Source organism: Stigmatopora nigra, chromosome 14, assembly GCF_051989575.1.
Source record: "Stigmatopora nigra isolate UIUO_SnigA chromosome 14, RoL_Snig_1.1, whole genome shotgun sequence".
Lineage (NCBI taxonomy): Eukaryota > Metazoa > Chordata > Actinopteri > Syngnathiformes > Syngnathidae > Stigmatopora > Stigmatopora nigra.
In genome coordinates, this window is record NC_135521.1 from 10,337,190 (window position 1) to 10,356,090 (window position 18,901).

The window sequence follows — 18,901 nt, forward strand, 5'->3', positions numbered from 1 at the left end:
GTCATTTGACTATTCAGTATTAGCTATTATTATTATTTATATTTTTTGTATTAATTTATGTTATAAAAATAAATGAATAAATGCAGAATGGTTACAGCCCTTTGTAATTATTATTCATGCATTAATGGGTTAAAGTGACTTTGTTTGGATGAGGTTGCTGCCAATATTATACATATCAATATAAATGTACAATTATTTTTTATGTCTAATATACAAACCAGCACATTATATTTGTCATATTTTTATATCTGGAAAAAAACATTAGTTTTATGAACAAGCAACAGAAAGAAAAGTATATATATATATTTCCCCAAAACAGCAGTATCACTGAATTTTGAAATACTAAAACACTTGTTACTAATGTATTTCAATGTTTTTTTTTTTTTTTTATCTCACTTGCATCCATTGACAGTGATAGATGTTCAATCCATTTAAACTGAATTGGCTTGGACATTTATCTAATGACTAATTCATTTAAACTGCACCACTTAGTCTTAATTTTGGGACATTTCAATGTCATTATTATCGTGCCCCACAAAGGGTTAAGCTAAAACAAAACATCTAAAAATCTAAAATTGCTCACGGTATGAATACGTTTGGGCTTAATTGTACTGACAAATCCTTAAGTGACTTTCACCAGCAGAAAGGAGAAGACGAACATGTTAGGCCAGTGAAAATCTGGTCTTACCTGCAAAGAATCTGAAGTAATTATTTTCATTGCTCGTTACAGTCTCTTGGCTCACCCTAAACCTTCATGCTTCTTGCATTTGAAGCAGTCCAAACTTGTTGGAAGAAGGCCGCTTCTCACTTTAAATGCAAATGAAGAACTGCTGCGATCAATCGAGGACTGCAGAGTAGCAGCTTTCACAGTGGACTTTGCCTCCGTGCAAGAACATATTGTAGATGAGGTCACCCATTGGCTTCCAGCATGAAGCACACTGGAAGAAAACAGGGAAGCTGTCTTTTACTTTGCATTTCATTTTCGGAGCAAATTATGTCTACAAAATACACAAGTGGGCCAAAATGCAATGTATACAATCCCCATACTAGATACAGATTCCGACTGTGTCAAACTAGGTTATTATTTTATTTATGTATCACCAATTTTGTTATACACAGATGTATATGATGACAATGAAGGCTTTTTATTTTTATTTATTTTACTTGAAAGCCTATTTTTCTTTTTCTACCCCCCTATGAATCAAATAGAATCTCAAATAAAACCATTAATTTGCATTGTAAATGCCATTTTTCAAGTATTTAGCTTAATTGTTGTCTCTTGCAAATAAAAATGAAACAAATTCATCTTTACGCAAGTTTGTCAGCAGTAACAGCTAAAAGATGGTTATTTTTTTTAAACTTCCAAGCTAAAATGTCCGCTTTTTAGTGGAAATTGCCCTGTAAAAGCTCGGCAGTTGTGCGATATTGAGGCTCCGCTGCATGAGCACATTGAGATCAGAGTCACACAAAAAAAAAATGTAACTCCATACGAAATATGAAAAAATAGAGGTAAAAGATGTTTGGACGACGGCTGATTGAAAAGGTACCCAAGCGGCACAATGGGGTTTCAAATTTGTATATCTCAGTATGTGCCACTCACTGGAATCTTCCTGCCGCCTGTGGTTGCTTAGCAACCAGCTTGGCCTCCAGGAAGTTATTCTCCCTGTAGCAGTCTTTGTGTCAAACTAGGTTATCATTTTATTTATTTATTTTGAGCTCACAATGTGTTTTATTTTTAAAAATATATATATATTTCTGCAGAGTAAAAAAATAATAATTAAAAATAAAGTTGACTCAAAAGTCAAAATCACCTTGAAACATTCCGGGTGACAGCTAATATTAAGATGCTCCAGGGTGATCTTGGCATCATTGCCTACCAGCTGTCCACAGTATGTGCAAGGGGAGGACAGAGAGCTGCAGGGGGAAGAGACACACATGAAAAAGATTGGTTGACTTACAAACATCAATAACCACAAGGACCTTCTTGCCAGAAGAGTAAAAATTCACCATAGGTTGCTAAGAATATTCATTTTCTTACAAGTTACTTAATGTCAATGAATGATTTAAAAACCTGCACTTGATGTTTATATATCAGAAATACTGACACAGCAATAAAATGGACTAGATAAGTATACTTGACAGTTTATAAAAAAAATTAGATGACCTCCAAGTCACAGTTGTTAACAATGTGTTGTATATGTTTTACCAATAGAATTATCAGAATGATGCACAGGTGGACATTGGGAGAATATTTTTTATATAACTTAAGAACACTTCAATACTTCTCAAATTGGGAACATTGAGGAAGAACATGCTTAGTAATCTAACTGATTAATTCGAAATTATGGACTTTAGATTTTAAGTTCTTGGCAACTAAAGCCTTATTGGACTTTACTGGTTGCCATACCAATGATAAATATGACTTTTCAATACATAATCAATACAAAATTAGGTTTATTTAGATAAAGAAACTTATTTTACAGCATTTTTGTAGTAACCAATCATTACTATGCATCTTACATGCAATAGAATTACAAGATATAGGTAATATGACAACAAGTTTAAAATGAACTACGACCGCATTGCTCACTCCCTAAACACCTCATCAGGCAATAGACAAACCACACCCAAAAATGCAATTAATGATCTAAGCAATCAGCTCTGGGGTTAAAAATAAAACTCACAACAAAAACATAACTTGTTTGGTCGAAATAATTACCTGGAGTAAGAAGAAGACCAGCTGGAACAGACAAGCAGAAAGCAATGTCATTATCAAGATGTAAACTAACATCTTTAATCAGCTCGCTTTCTGGTCAATAGCATAAATAAGACATACCTATTGATCGAGTCTGCGGCATTATGGGTTGCCAGTTCTGTGGTATTGACGTACTCCTTGACGTACACAAAGGGCCTTAAACACACAGCACACGTGCAGGACGAAGATGAGCAAACTCAGACCACACCGATATTGCTTAGCGACTTATCACTTTGATTGAAGCAATTCTCACTTTTTAATGTCAGGTTCGGGTGTGGGGACGCGAGGGGCCTCCACCAGAAGGGTCCTGGTGTCAGAGAGACGGCACATCGTTAGTCTCATCGCTCACTCACGTGTGGCAGTGATGATACACACAGCACATGCACGCAGGGGGAAGATAATCATTTTCTGTCATGGCCGCTTAATGTCAGGCCTCTTGATAGCGAGCCGTTTGACAAAGGGGCACCTCTAATGCGCGTCATTAATCGGACATCTGGAGGATCGTAATTGTGTGGGGTGGCGAGAAGGAAAGGAAGAAGAAGAAGATATTGCACCAGTAGGAAGATGAAAGAGATTGGATATGTTCCGCTAGTTGAATTTTAAGGGAAGCCAATTTGTTTAGTTTACAAAATGTGATGAACATTACATATGGTAAAGGGGCTGTCATTAGGGATACGCCAAAGAATTATTGATTTAAATAATGCTATGGTGTATGTTTAAAAAATGTTTTCCTGTTACACAAAAAAAATATTGTTATTTGTGTTATTCTCACTCGAGTTGAACCCACTGTCTTTTTGTATTGTGGCAGCAGTAATTAAACAAATAATTGATTATTTTCATCCATCCAATCAACCTCAAAAGATACCCCGGAATTGTCAATTTGCATAAATATATATATTTTTTAATGACGTAATTTTTTTGCTATTCATTTTCAAAGTAAAATGACGCAACTAAGTGACGCAAACTAATTCAAAGTACTTAAGTTCCCAATGCAATAGAGCAGTTCATGAACATTTTAGATCAAATATCTCCTCAAAACCTAATTAGCTCTGTGAATACTCAAATATTAGATTACAGTAGGATAAGAGGCACAAAAAGAAAGTTGATTTTAAAGCCACAATTTGGACAAAACTGCACTTTGAGTCTGCATCAAAACATGAGCATTCACTGCAACAATTTTCAAAATGCCCAACAAATTATGCAATATAGGTAACTTTGTTACAACCAGTATATAATAACGCAATATGCAGAAAAAGACAGAGTACCTGCTTGAAAAAAAATAAAAAATAAAAGTACAAGCTTCAAACTGCATTGCATTGGAGCCGATGAAATGACCAATAGAGCAAACAGAGCAAACTTTCCCAAGATCATGAACTCACCGATCCATTGTCAGGCCCTCCTGTTCGCCGAAGGTCTCCCTGGAATATGAAAGAGAGCCGGATTAGACTTTCACTGTTGGCTAGCTCTATCAATATGCTGGACACATTCCAGTAAACAGGGATTTTTTCCATCCCCTGCCGCTATAAGCATTCTCCACAGAGGCCAGCGATTTATTGACAAACTGGGTCACTTTCACAATTGTGTCTCTTGATCATGAAGTGAGCATTACTACCCAACGTTACAAAATCTTGCATTTCCTCCTACCTGATGGTGGTGATGGTTGTCACTGTGTGGCTTTCAGACTCATTCAGACTGCAAAACACAACAAATAACTTCATTATGTAAGTTATAAATTTCCACTTAAGTTTAGCTTGTTTTCAATCAAATGCCTGACAGCCTCTTAATTTTCAGGCAGAATGGAAAAAGGGGGAAAAAATCCACTTTAATTTGCATCTAATGAGCTCCACTACGAGTGATGAATACCTTTCCATTTCCTCATCTTCTTCCAGAGTTGTTCTTGGGATAGTATACACAGAGGGAGATGTCCACTTATCCCATGGTGAGTCATTTTCTTTGGACCTAAAAACCACATACCAGTCAATGTATACGTTTTTCCCGTATTTTATACGTATTTTGATCATTTTAAATTGTGTACTGGGATTGCAATCATTATTTAGGGAACAGGTGTCAAAGTGGCGGCCCGGGGGCCAAATCTGGCCCGCCGCATCATTGTGTGGCCCAGGAAAGTAAATCATCAGTGGAAACTTTCTGTTTTAGGATCAAATTAAAATGATAGATATAGATGTATTTTTAAATTCCCTGATTTTCCTCCTTTTAAATCAATAATTGTCATTTTTAATCATTTTCTTGTGTTTTTAGTTAAAAAATCCTTATTTAAAGTCTAAAAATGTATTTAAAAAAAGCTTAAACATTGTTTTAGATCTATAAAAAACTGAATAATCAGGGCTTTCAATCCAGTTTTTTTATCCATTTATATAAAAAAATCTAAATATTATATCTAAAAATGGTGCGGCCCACATAAAATCAAGTTGACGTTAATACGGCCTTCGAACCAACCTAGTCTGACACCCTTGATTTTGGGGATCAATTGACCTAGGTTGACGGGTATGAATCCATGCAACAAAAAAAAAATTCACATTCAAGGAGAGGAAAAAAGCTGTGTTGACCACGCTTGAGACAAATATACATCTGTTATCTGATGCATTTTTGTTCACACCAGAGCACAATGTATTCTAGCTCAGTAGACAAAATGTTGCTACATAAGGAGCAGTAAAGGGGTCAGTTGGATAAAAACAACAAGAATGTTCTAACCCTCCTCTAGTACTATTAAATCAAGATCTTACTTACTTTCTCTCAAACCTAACTGTAGTCTGTTGTTCCTCCAGTTGGCCCACTCCTTGGCTGAGCCAGAACATACACATTAAAAGGCTTTTAGTGCGTAACAGGCAAAAGGGAAAACGGAACAAAAACAGGCTCCACTACATGAAGTGGAGGCGTAAGAATAAATCCAAGTGTGTCATCACCTCTCTTCCTCTGCGTCGGTCTGCAGAGGCATTGTGGTTTTCCACGTGCGTGCCCACGACCGGTGAGTGCTTAGGCTGAAGAGGAGGCGAGCGGTGATGGATGAGTCGTGGCACACGGAGCGGAACAACAGAATAAGTGTATTGTTTGAGAAGTGGATTTGTAAGGCTCTAAGCCCGTGTATCCATTACACATTTAAATTCATCAGGAGGCGGCAGGTGAATGAATGAATACCTTGTGGCGCTAGTGTCGATGGGGATGACATCAGTGGCGAGGGATGTCAGGGCATCCTTGTTTATACTGTGTAGGAGGAACACACATATACACATACATTAAGTTCAGTAATAAAACAGGCATGTTTGGGTGCCATTGACGGCTGATCTATTTTGACTTAGAGAGCGTGAAACCCTACGAGTGAGGCCAGTTCTCACAGTTAAAGTAGACTGCATTTCTATTGTGTTAATGGAAGGGAAATGTGATTTGTAGAGGGATAACAATGAACTGGATTGATATATTGGATGTTTTCTTATTAAAAAATGATGATGATAGAACTGATGTTAAATGTAACGATGAACCGATCACAATTTTTGGCCATATTGTCAATGTTTGAAAGGCTGATTCTGATTTTGCATGTATGCAACTTTGATTTTGTTTCATTGTAATACAATTTAACTGTACAGGCAGTATTTTTCCCACCCCAAAAAATCCTACAATCCATAAACATGCTTGTTATTAATTGAAGTGGTACCAAATTTGCCTCTTCTCGACTTTTGTTTTTAACAACAAATTCTTGAAACACACTTAAAAACAATTCGGTAGCCAACAAATTACTGTAGCTAAGTTTCTAAGGATGTTTTACTAAAATGATAAATGAATATGAAAATCAACAAATATTTATTGTAACTAGTAGTGTGACAGAATTTCGGCCTACCAAAAATTTAATCATGTCAACACCATCTAAAAAAATAGATACATATTTTTTAACCCACCATAATTGGATTAATTACAATGAACGATTACTGAAGAAAGATAGAATAATTTACGTTATCTCTGGATCATTCCTCTCCACGAAAATATCTGAAGTACTGAAAATAAAAAATATTTGAAATTAAATTAGAAAAAAGGCTCATTAAAGTCTCATCAGAATAAAGCTGGATAATTCTCCAAAAAATGTGTTATATTTTCAACTGTACTTTTTACATAAAGCAATGACCTAATTTTGTGTGTTTAAATCCTGAGGATATAATTTGGACAAGAAAATTATAACACCCATGTGCGCTGGTGAATAACACAACCCAAATATATTTTAATGCCTTTGCAGACCAAACCCACATAATTTATTATTTGGCACCAATGTAGTCATTCTGTCACTAGAATTCCTTGTGACAGATTTGTGGCAGGAAAAAAAAAGGCACAGATTAGCTGACGTGAGTTGGGTGGGAATATTTAGTTTCAAGGCCTCTAAATTTGAATACTGAAAATCACATTTAATACATCATTGTTATTATTCTTTGAAAATCAGCCTAATGGCCACTACGCATTAAGGGTGGATCTGGGGAAATAATATTGCCAATAGAAGGTACTTTCCAAGTGTTTCATAGTTTTACACTGGAGATCTCCCAGTATACATTCATATAATCTGCTTTTAAAACCTTAGAAGCATATTATATTAATTTATACAGGTAGATATCCAGTATGAACTATGAAACTATGCTTATAGTTTCTTATAACAAGCATCCATTTACCCTCCACCTTGCAAACTAATTTTAAAGACAAGTTGCACAAATAAACAATGCAGTTAAAGGGAATGGAAAGATGCATGCTGATTGGCCTAAAAGAGTTTTCTCCTTTGAGTGATTGGCAGTAGCCTCCAAGATGAATAGAAGATTTGGGGTTGTACACAATGTATATCAAGTATCAGTTTTGATATTCACAAATGAAAAAAAAGATTGCTGTTTGCCCTGTTAATTATTGACCGAGTTAATTAAATATAAATCTCTACTTTACCCGATAAGGTGATAAAGGAGAAAGTACTACATACTAAAGTGGCTGCAGACAATATAGCAAATCAATGCAAAAGATGTATTATTTTAATTACTTCTTTAATTCGAGTTAGAACGCAATAGAGCATAAGACAAGCTGATTACAACAATGAAACGAGTCTGAACAATAACGCATTTGTGCTCATAGTGGCAGCACAAACAGCACTCCCAATAGGGCAAGGTGTAATTTGTATGATCCATTCCGTACCTGTTGATGGAAATCTGCGAGAGGGGCTGCGGCAGGTCAGAGAAGCTGCAGAAGAGAAAAGCGACTTATAATCACAATGTGCTGCATTATGCATGACGAGAGCTGCAAAACAGTCACAGCTCCCGAACCAATATGATTACCTGTTTGGGGATGTGGTCCCTATCGGGTACGGATCAAATGGATCAGCCGAGCTGAAACACAATTTCACACTGATTTCACTCTCAATTGTCAGCACGACGCGTCTGGTGTCACATTGACTCTTAATGGAAAGATGTAATGTGGTATGAATGGTAAACAGAAACAGGGTTGGGCTAGAGGGGAGCCAAGTTCGCATTGCAATGACAGCTCCTTAATGTCTTTGATAAATCAACGCAAATCATCACTATTTCATTTGATCGAACCATAAATAAGTAAAAGGCATAAAGGTATATTACAGATACCTTAACTCTGTTGATGACGTGGTCACACCGGTGATCGAGAGGTCGTGCTCCTTGCTGTGTGGGTAATCATGACAGAAATTTATGGAGTGAGGTAAAGTATGAATGATGAGTAGAAGAGAAAGGGCAGGCAAAGGAAGGTAAGTGTGGCTTTTTCTCATTCATTATTTATGTTGTAGGCACTGATATAAAAAGGTCTTTCGAGAATCGGAAATTATTTTGCGTCCCATTTGTTGGATTTTACATAATCCACATACAAAAATCCTAAAAGATTTAGTTTCGGGGTCATTTGATGTGACCTGAGACCAAATCCTCAATAACAACAAACAAAACAGAACACTTTAATAATATATTTTTAAAAGACCAAACACTAACTAACTCACATTTTTAGCAGGCGGAATTATTTGTTGTTTTTACGTATTAATATTCGAAGATGCTTAAAACACTGCGATCATTTATTTATTTATTTATTATTGTGGTATAAAAACTCTGCCCTTGAGATCAAACTGTTTTCCCAATGAAGAGAGCACATTTAATTTCCTCTTATATTTCAATGCAAGTTATTTTTGATTGAAAATGTTACTCTACCTCATACAACCCTGTTATGCACAGGGTTTGAATAAGACAATTATACATATTTTAATTGTTTTCTTTATTTTTTCCACATTAAGTAATAAAAAAATATGCAGCAACATCTAGTGAAACAAGAAGTTAACTTTAGCTAAAAAAAAGTCTACTTTATTTGCAAATAATGTAAACTGCAGATTAACCATGACAAAAAATGCATGAACAGATATGTAAATTACGCTCGTCAAGCTTTTTAAAGTGTATTACTGAATAATATGGTAGCATAATATCCAAAAAAGGCATTTTTTTCAAGATATTTCATGACAAAATATCCTCCAAAATTTAAAATTTAGTATTTCTAAACGAGGACAAAACATGTGTGTGTGTGTGTGTTTGTTCCATACCTGTCCTCAAAGATGGATACAGTTTCGGTTGTTATAGTGACAGTACTGAAGGACAAGAAAGATACAAGAATTATTTTTGAAGTTATCAAAGATGAAAGCATTTTCTACAAGGAGTACTTGTATTAAATCTTACTATGGATTGTTTTCAATCGAACTGAGATGGTGGAGACAAATAAAAGACTTCACTTGAAACTAACAGAACATTCTCTTCTATTTTCAGTCAAGAGTGGAGAATATGTTGCTTTCTATTTCCAAAAGTGTCTGCTTCAAGAGACTTTTTTCATGAATTTATATCTCACATTAAGCAGGACTTGATGCAGAACGCTGAAAACGAGATGGCTTTAATCCTTTACTGGGCACTCATTTAACTCAATGGCGGCCATTGTGGTGATACATTTTTATTCTATTCTTTTAAATCACTACTAATCAATTGCTTCAAACCCGTTTCTATGGATTCAGCATACTTCATGTTAAAATATCACAAAGGGGGATATGTTCAAGAAAAAACATAAATGAATTTGTGGCCTGTAATTATGACTTTACCGTGTTTGCATGCATGAGTGATTGATGAGTTGGAATTTATGAAGAATTCTACTCTACCTCACTAGGAATACAAATTTTTGACAGTATTTTCACATGATTTGACACAGAGCCATTAGCAACAAATGGAAACTATACACAATTATACAAATTTTGCCTAATCCTGCAAAGAATGTTATGCATAAAGTGCACAGGGTTGTAGCTATTAGTGCTGAAAAGAAAATAATTAGGGTTGGCCTCACAGTTGAGGGGGAAAAAAAAGTATTTTTACCATTTTCTCTCCCTACATGGTTCTTTTTGGCTTGTATTTATATGGTGTATGAGTGGTCTTTGCAGGCGATGAAATAAATAGCAGTGAAAGCCGAGCGTCCAGCTTGCACAATATGCAAATACTAGTCCCCAGACAAGGCAAACACTGATTTAAAATACAATAAAAATGCATTCTTTTTTCCTTTCTCTATCTATATATATATATATATATATATATATATATATATATACACATACACACATGTATGTACATGTACATATGTGTATATATACACACATATATATACATAGACATACACATACATACACATATACATACACATATACATATACATACACATACATACACATATACATATACATACACATAAACATACACACATACATACACATATACATATACATACACATAAACATACACACATACATACACATAACATACACATACATACACACACACATAGGGCTACTCATGTACCTTTCAAATTCAGAGTGCAGATCCTGGCTCAAAGATACTGGGCTAGGGGGTATGGGATTTTCAGACTCTTCTTGGCTGCAGAAGCATGAAGGGATACATATACATTATCCATCCATCCATCCATTCATTTACCGATCAAATAGGGCTGTTCCTATACCTTTCGAATTTGAGGTGGAGATCCTGGGTCAAACGTACTGGGCTGGGGGGAATGGGCTGTTCAGATTCTTCTTGGCTGCAGTGGTGGAAAGAGATACATAATCATTTTCTTTTATATATATATAAATATATATACATACACTTGATCCATCTTTTGGATTGTTCCTGTACCTTTCTAATTCAAAGTGCTGATCCTGGCTCCAACGTACTGGGCTGGGAGGAATGGGCTGCTCAGATTCCCCTTGGCTGCAGAGGTGTAAAGAGATACATATTCATTTTCTATAATATATATATATACATACACATGGTCCATCTTTAGAATTGTTCCTGTACCTCTCTAATTCAAAGTGTTGATCCTGGCTCCAACGTACTGGGCTGGGGGGAATGGGCTGCTCAGATTCCTCTTGGCTGCAGAGGTGTAGAGAGATATATATTCATTTATCTAATATATATACATGATCCATCTTTAGGATTGTTCCTATACCTCTCTAATTCAATGTGCCGATCCTGGCTCCAACGTACTGGGCTGGGAGGAATGGGAGGCTCAGATTCCTCTTGGCTGCAGAGGTATAAAAATATACATATTCATTTTCTTTAATATATAAAAACCTGATCCATCTTTAGAATTGTTCCTATACCTCTCTAATTCAAGGTGCCGATCCTGGCTCCAACGTACTGGGCTGGGAGGAATGGGGGGCTCAGATTCCTCTTGGCTGCAGAGGTGTGAGGATAGGAGGTGGTGAAAGATGGGAAGGAAAGGGCAAAAAATAAACACAAATCACAAGGAAACAAAAATTCAGACTGGCCTGACTGCGACCCAGACAGTGCAGGGAAATAAGAAAGGTTATATGGAAAATGTGGAGGTGAATGTTATGTTATGTTGTCTCATGTAGTGTGTTTTGTTGTGTTGAGGCAGTAAACATGCAAGGGCTGGAAGCAGGGCAATTTAACTTGAGTAGAGAGGAAACTATATAAAGCCCAACAGTGCCACCTTGTGTGGATTTTTTTTTTAAAAGGTAATTATTATGCTATGTGGCTTTAACAAACCCAGAATTGAGATTGAAGAGATCCTCTGTTGTTGGTTCATGGTTGCTAAGTGCTGGAGTTGGATCCACTTCCTCACTATTATCATGAAAGAAAGAAATCAATGAACAAACTGTGGCACACACACATGTAGATCATCTTTCTAGTCATGTATAATTTGGAAGGGAGTCTTGTCAGATATTTTTAGCAGAATGAGATGTGACAATTTTGAAAGGAGCACAGTGGACATATGCCAAAATAAATCTTGCCAACACTGCTATGAAATGAAGGGGAAAGTAGTCTTAGTTGTTTACCCTTCTTCTAAGTAAGCATCCGCTGAGCTTTCCTCTTTTCTTGCAAGCCTTGGCTCATCATCCTTGAAGCTGAGGTAAAAATGAAGGGAAAAAAATGGTATTAATAGCATACAAAGCTTAGACATAACGTTAGAGCCAAAAGAAAGTTGTTTTTCTTAGGCCTGAATTCATCTACAAAAGAGTAGACAAATGAAAGTTTTTAAAGATAAAATACTGTCAAAAACATATGTATTAAAAATATTGTCGCTAATACCTGGTTGAGTTTGTTTCAACTGAATTGAAGTTTTCATACAAGGCAGTGAGCGTCTCAACTTTGGAGCTGTGAAAAGAAAATGGATTTCACCATTAAATTCGACATCATTTTTGGCAAGAAGGAATTCAAGCATAAGACAAGAAATATCTAACATGCAATAAAATGTAAAAAAAAAAAATATATATATATATACATACATCTGCCACATTACATTATGTATGATTAAATACTGAGGTTTATCAACATAAAATGTGAAATATAATTACTTTCATTTTAAACTCATCTATGCTTCAAGTATTTTAAGGGATCTCTCAAGTGATTATTGCAGTACTTCAAATCAGTCAAAGTGGCAAGGTATTAAAACAAAACGGAAAAAAACTATATGCATTATATGCAAAAGGTCAAATTATACTTCCATCCCTTCAGTAAATTGTGTGTAAATGAGGTGAGAAGAAAGAAATGTAATCATTCCCACAATTAATCAAACTGAAATGATTTCTGACCTTGAGTTTTCAAAAGGCTCTGGTTCTTCGCTGATTGAGCCAAGTTTACTGTCATCCGTTTCTGGGATATCAGTATGTTCTGAATGTGTTGAAACAACTTGAAGATAATCAGCGATGATTTCTGGGAGCGGCGTGGCTAACTTGGCGTTATCTGGTCTGGGGTCTTCAAACTCCTCTACGAACTGGTTTTCTCTCACAAGCTCAGGAGGGGGCACCACTACCTTTGGACTTTCATCAAAAGTAACAACAGTTGTCTTGACACTTGTGTTGACTCTGTTCAGAAGACAAACAAAAATGTGAGAAATTGAGTGTCGAGGAGACCCCTTTAAGACAATTCCAATAGACACTTGACAGAGTTTTTACATGTGGTTTGTGTTGGGTGGTTCTGGTACAGATGCAACAGATGTGACAGGGATGTCGTCTGGGGAAGGGAGTGCAGCTCCAGCAGAAGTATCATCCTCATCATCTGTAATCTCCACCCTGCACATTTATGGACACACATGAATGTTAGCATTCAAGCCCATCAACATTTTATCACACCGAGTCTCTATACTAGCATTATCAAACAAACGTAAATGTGTCTCAGAGTATAAAAGGTGCCTAGATTTGTCAAAATGTGCTAAAGTGTTTCACCCAATGACAAGAGATACAGGTTGCATAGCTATCCAGTGTACAGTATATCCACATATACCCCTGTCAGGTTTGAATTATGGGCATAGAAATTTAATTTTACCCGCAGTGTGAATTTAATCCTAAATTGCAAAACATACAGGATTTGGCTGGTGTGAGATTGAATTATGAAACAATAAAATGATAGTTTAAAAAAAAGACTGTCACTAGTCCTTGACTATCAGTCATGGACTGCCACACCCACTTCTGCCAGTCAGCCACACCCACTAATTTAGAGTTTTGTTGATGACTCACTCAGTCAGGCTGCTTGGCAGTCATCCAAGCAAAACACTCCAACACTACTTCACGGGTCCTTTCCCCTTGGACCCTTGTGAGTTGTGCCATATAACGTTTGCCTTTCCCTGTGGCCGTTTGCCCACCTTTCATCATCTGATGAAGAGTTCCAATGTGGCACGTTCACCTATCCCCATGGCAACCTGGGTTTCTGTTGCAAATACAACAAATTGCGAGTTCCCTTCCCTGCTTTCTCTTCGAATTGTGAAATTAGACAAGTTATCCGCTACCAGTGGATCCAACCGAGACAAAATTTCCAATCTCACCATCTCGACGGTGTAGGCTTTGAAGTGCCCCATCACAACTGAGATTAAAGTAATTATTTGTCGACTTAATTCCTATTATTGCTCTCCTAAACCTCACTTGCCCTGTGTCAGTAGGGTCAACCATTAATGGACGCATCCCACATACACCATTGCTTAACCACTTCCAGAAGATTAAGGCTGTCCTTCAACAGAATGAAAAAAACAATGGTTGCTCAGGCCAAAACAAAGTGGCAGACACTGAAGGTAACATTTGCAGAATACTTTCTCAGAACCACCAAACTGCAGCACAGTCCCCACCTGTGAAAACTCTTGAGGTAATCCCAAGACTTTCCAATTTGACAAACTGCTCTTTGTCATTCTTTCGGCAACCCGACACTTTCGTCTCGGGGGAAGCTAAAATAAAATTCACCATCAACCATATGACAGGGCCGACCCACCTTTGGGGAAAGATGCCACAGAGTGTTTGGTAAAAGCAGTTTCTGGTATATTGGCATCGCCAAGAATTTAATTAACATGCTGCAGGGGCCGGGACAGTGGCAGATTTCACTGTTGACTCCCTATCAAAGCCTTTGGAATCATCCAGCGCTATGTGATGCTTTTCTTCATGGCCTGGCTGACTAGATTAAGGATGCTCTGTCGGCTACGAGGTGATTAAAATGGCAAATGAAGAGGATCTATGCACTAGGGTTTGGAAACAGGAGGAAATATGTGCAAACAATGGCTAACCATCTGTTTGCCCACCCACTAACAGGCCGATCACTGTGTACAATTTAATTGTCAAATGTCCAGAAAAATACAGGACTCGCTATATCACAACCTCACAACTGCACCATGAATAGATGTTTTCCTATTAGCAGATTTCAAAGAAACACCTGCGTGAATATTGTAATGGCTCTTTTTACAGATACATGGCATTATAGTTGATTCCTTAATTTATAAAGTTTTTTTCCAGCTATCCCCAATTTGGAACTTTTTAGGGTAGCAAATCACTCAAAAATAAATCATCTACACAAACTGTTGTCATTTAAAAGTGAACTCAAATGGAAACATACATGAAGGACAAACTCCAAAGCCTGAAATATTATGCATTATTTTTTTTTATGCCATCTGTTGTAAAGTGAAGGAATTTGTGGAATGTGGCAATTTGTACTGCATGCCAAACATGTAGCATTTCTGAGAAAGCTTTCTTTTGAGCTGCAGTAATGGGTAGCATTTTTTTAATAATACAACAACCTACTCTTTAAGTGCATACAATTTTGCACTGTTTCCTTTATGTTAAACATTACCAAATGTGTTCATAAATCCCTAATCATCAAAAAAAGTTAGTAAATGCATTTGAATGCATTGTCTAAAAGAAGCTTTAAGGAAATTTAAGAAGAACTATTTACCTTTTAGCCACAAATGGTGCACTCGGTCTAGTAACTGATGCTTCGGCTGCTTGAGACCTGTCATTTTTTGTTTCAAAATAAATGCTTTATGAGAACAGAGCATGCGAGTGCTTTTCCAAAGCTTCAGAAAGTCAAGACATACTCAAATTTCTTGGCAGCAGAGAGCACATAAGACCTCTGTCTGGGAGCAGATTTGTTCAAGGTTTTGCTTGCTGCTGCAGTGCTGAAAAAGGAGCCATTGTGGTGTTAATACAATCGCAGCAGGTATGGCTTAAATTGGACTGTGTGTGAGGGTGCGCCTGTAGAGAAAGTCCTACCGTTTCAGCTGCTCCTCACTAGTAATGCTGCTCTCCTCCTGGGCAGTGGGCTTCACAATGGGTGACGCGCTAAGGACAGTATGCACACATATTACAATAACATAGTCATACAGTGTCTCTCATTTCATCTGATTTTGCGGGTGGTGCTGGAGCCCATCCCTAGCTGACTCCGGGTAAGAGGTGGAGGACACCCTGAATCGGTGGCCAGCCAATCACAAGGCACAAGGAGATGGACCTGGATTTGAACCCAGAACCCTAGAGCTGTGAGGCCGACGTGCTAACCATTCAGTGCATTTGTGTGCTTTACCTTTTCTTGTAGTTATCCAAAGGTCTTTTAGGGATGTCAGATTCCCCACTGTCAAAACACAACACACTCAGAATGAAAAAATAATGAATTACAAGGTCCTTAATTATGTGGCAAGATATCTTATAAGCCTTTGTTGTTGTTTTTCTATCAGGCCAATTGCTTTATAGAAAACAGAAGGACCTTTTTTTGAGAGGTTTGAAATTAAAGTGAAGCTATTTTCAAAATGTTTCATTTTCACACACTCAATTAAAAAGCTAAACCATTCATTTTTTGGGTTGGGATTTTAAAAAAATAATAATAATAATACATCTATGCCGCAAGGCTGCGGTCTGAAAATGTAATATTATTACCTGATTCCATTTGAAGTACTCGTAGGGGATGACACAGGCTTGTTGAAAACACCTCTATATGAACAAAAAAAAAAAATTGTCAATACATATACTCAAGCAGTGTAAAAATTAACATCCTCCCATTCTATTTGAACCCGTGTTGTTCTTACTTGATCATAAATCCTGAGGAAGGTGATCTAGATTCAAAACAGAGATCCAGTATCACCCCATTATTGTTTTTTTAAACAATAATAATTCCTAATTTACAGGGCATTTACTTTTGAGTGTCAGATTTGGTTGGTGCGGTGGAAGTTGGTGAAGTCACTGGGCTGGTCACCTCTCCATTTTGACGTCTGGCCCGCAATTCTGCCAACCTGGATGGATACACAATAAGTTTAAGCATTGGTAAGAAACCATGCAAATTGTAAGAGATGGGTGTGGGGAATCTTACCATGGCTTTTCTTCTGCTGGCTGATCCTCAGATTCAATGTTGCGGTTCATCCAGCTACCATCTTCCTTCAGTTTGGTCCTGACTTTGGTCGTACGGAGGACAGTTGCCTTTTCTTATTTGGACATAGAGCATTTTGAATTAGCCTCATTTTCGGACTAGAATGAACTAAAAGTTGCCTTTAAATGGGCATTTAAAACAAAACAAAAGATTTTATTAGAACTGTGAAATGTAGCCCATATGAAAATAGTTCATTAAAATCATTTATTTCAATTATATTGTGGTGGTGTTTCAAGAGAATGAGAAAATTTGACATTCTGGCTTTGGACTGTATGTTCTCTTTGCATATTAATCAGAACAATGAAACAAATAACATTCCCAGTCTCAGAGTCACACCCTAAGATGATCCATTATTGGTGCGAGACATTTTTTCTTACTACTCACCAGTTGAAGTCGCCATAGTTTCTATCAGAGCTTCACCCTCGTTTCTTTGAGACTGTTTTTATGACCTAAAGCAGAAATGAGAAACTGTAAAGATTGACTGATAAATGGCTGAATTGATAGTAATCCACCTTCCTACGCATAAACAAAAAAAAAACATTTTGGGAGGAATTTCTTTTACTCATCCTTTAAACATGTAGAAGAGCCAGTCTTTCCACTTCCCAAAAGGTAGAAAAAAACATTTACAAATCACAAAGAATCTTCTGGAATAACAGAGGCCAAAAAAAGGATTGACCATGCTTGAAATCCATTTACTACAGTAAAAAAATAAAATACAATAAAACTACAAGTTAAACATTAACACTTGATAGGGGAATAGAAGGAATCTTTTGTTGAGAAATTAGTACGGATATATTTTTTAAATAAATATAAATAGTGAAAAATTGTCCCAATAGTGTGTAAATCAGTACTGATGAGATTATTCCAACCAAAATAATTAATCTATGTTAATACCCACATTTTTGCAAAACAAACATTTGTCCATGATCTTAAAAAAAAGATGATTAATAGTGTTTAAAAAGCAGAAAAAACAGGACGAACAACTTCACACACAAGCGAGCGAGGTTAAAAAAAAGCCTTAGAAAACTACAATGGTAAACACAGACTTAAAACATTTGACAGACGACTTCAATCATTCACCCTAAAACTCAAAATACCCCAAAAATAACATACCAACCTTGCAAATATCTCCAAAAGAACACTTAGCAGTGGAGGACACCGCTTAGTGATCCAATTTGAAAGTGAGCGTGCGTGTGTGCGTTGTATTTTCTTACAGGTGTCTCGAACTACAGGTACGGGCGTGAGCATTAACTAACAAGCCCAGCCAGTCAAGGAGGCCAAGTCGCACGGGGTGGAGCGCCGTGTTTGTACTATTGTGACTAATCGAGGTTGCTTGGTATTCACTCATTATGTTCTTTAGGGAGCGCGAAAGCAAATGGCAGTCTTGCAACTAGGAGACTAACCAAGGGGAGGAAAGGATGACAGCGCAATAATGTCGGGCCAAGGCCTTGGTGACGCATAGCAACGTCTCCGAGGGGACCGACAAGTGCTCAATGGCCATCAGAAACGGGATTAGCAGAAAACATGCACTTGAGAGAAATACTGAATAAAAAATAAGACTGCCAGTGGCAAGTAGAGACGTCCAATCCATTTGAAAAGTTACATTTCTTAGACGCCTATCACTGTCAATAGAGGCAAATTAACAAGGAAATGGGAGGGGCCTTAAAGTGCACCCAGGTGTGATTTCAGTACAAATATGTATTTTGTTATTGTGCTGATTTATAATCATTTTTAAGGGTTTTCTCTAGTTTTTTTGTAAAAATGTGTTGATTTTTTAACTAATTGGGAAAATATGTATCTAATATTTTACTCATTCACTAATGTTTGTTGTCATACACATTTGGAGGCCTAACTTTTTCTTAAGTCTTTATAATAAAGTACAACATACATTACGCATTTTTTACATCCTTTAAAATGATTCAATATTGATCATCACCATTTTACTCCTTAA

General features: G+C 36.8%; 1 protein-coding gene across 1 annotated transcript; it reads right to left on the reverse strand.

The window, feature by feature from the left end:
* Nucleotides 1-225: 225 nt before the first annotated feature.
* On the reverse strand, nucleotides 226-18,229 carry znf185 (zinc finger protein 185 with LIM domain). Its single transcript, XM_077732190.1, has 37 exons — nucleotides 18,068-18,229; nucleotides 17,335-17,399; nucleotides 16,894-17,005; nucleotides 16,721-16,816; nucleotides 16,613-16,639; nucleotides 16,464-16,517; nucleotides 16,114-16,161; nucleotides 15,807-15,875; nucleotides 15,632-15,712; nucleotides 15,490-15,546; nucleotides 13,236-13,352; nucleotides 12,873-13,145; nucleotides 12,370-12,435; nucleotides 12,117-12,185; nucleotides 11,827-11,901; nucleotides 11,418-11,492; nucleotides 11,264-11,338; nucleotides 11,113-11,187; nucleotides 10,951-11,025; nucleotides 10,781-10,855; nucleotides 10,624-10,698; nucleotides 9,336-9,380; nucleotides 8,368-8,421; nucleotides 8,068-8,118; nucleotides 7,928-7,972; nucleotides 6,721-6,762; nucleotides 5,912-5,977; nucleotides 5,680-5,754; nucleotides 5,504-5,557; nucleotides 4,619-4,714; nucleotides 4,400-4,447; nucleotides 4,135-4,173; nucleotides 3,009-3,062; nucleotides 2,837-2,911; nucleotides 2,720-2,740; nucleotides 1,812-1,914; nucleotides 226-938 (listed from the first exon to the last, which is right to left on the reverse strand). Exons 2-37 carry the CDS (start codon nucleotides 17,348-17,350, stop codon nucleotides 837-839), a joined length of 2,580 nt encoding a protein of 859 aa, XP_077588316.1. The 5' UTR covers nucleotides 17,351-17,399; nucleotides 18,068-18,229; the 3' UTR covers nucleotides 226-836.
* Between the last annotated feature and the right edge of the window lie 672 nt (nucleotides 18,230-18,901).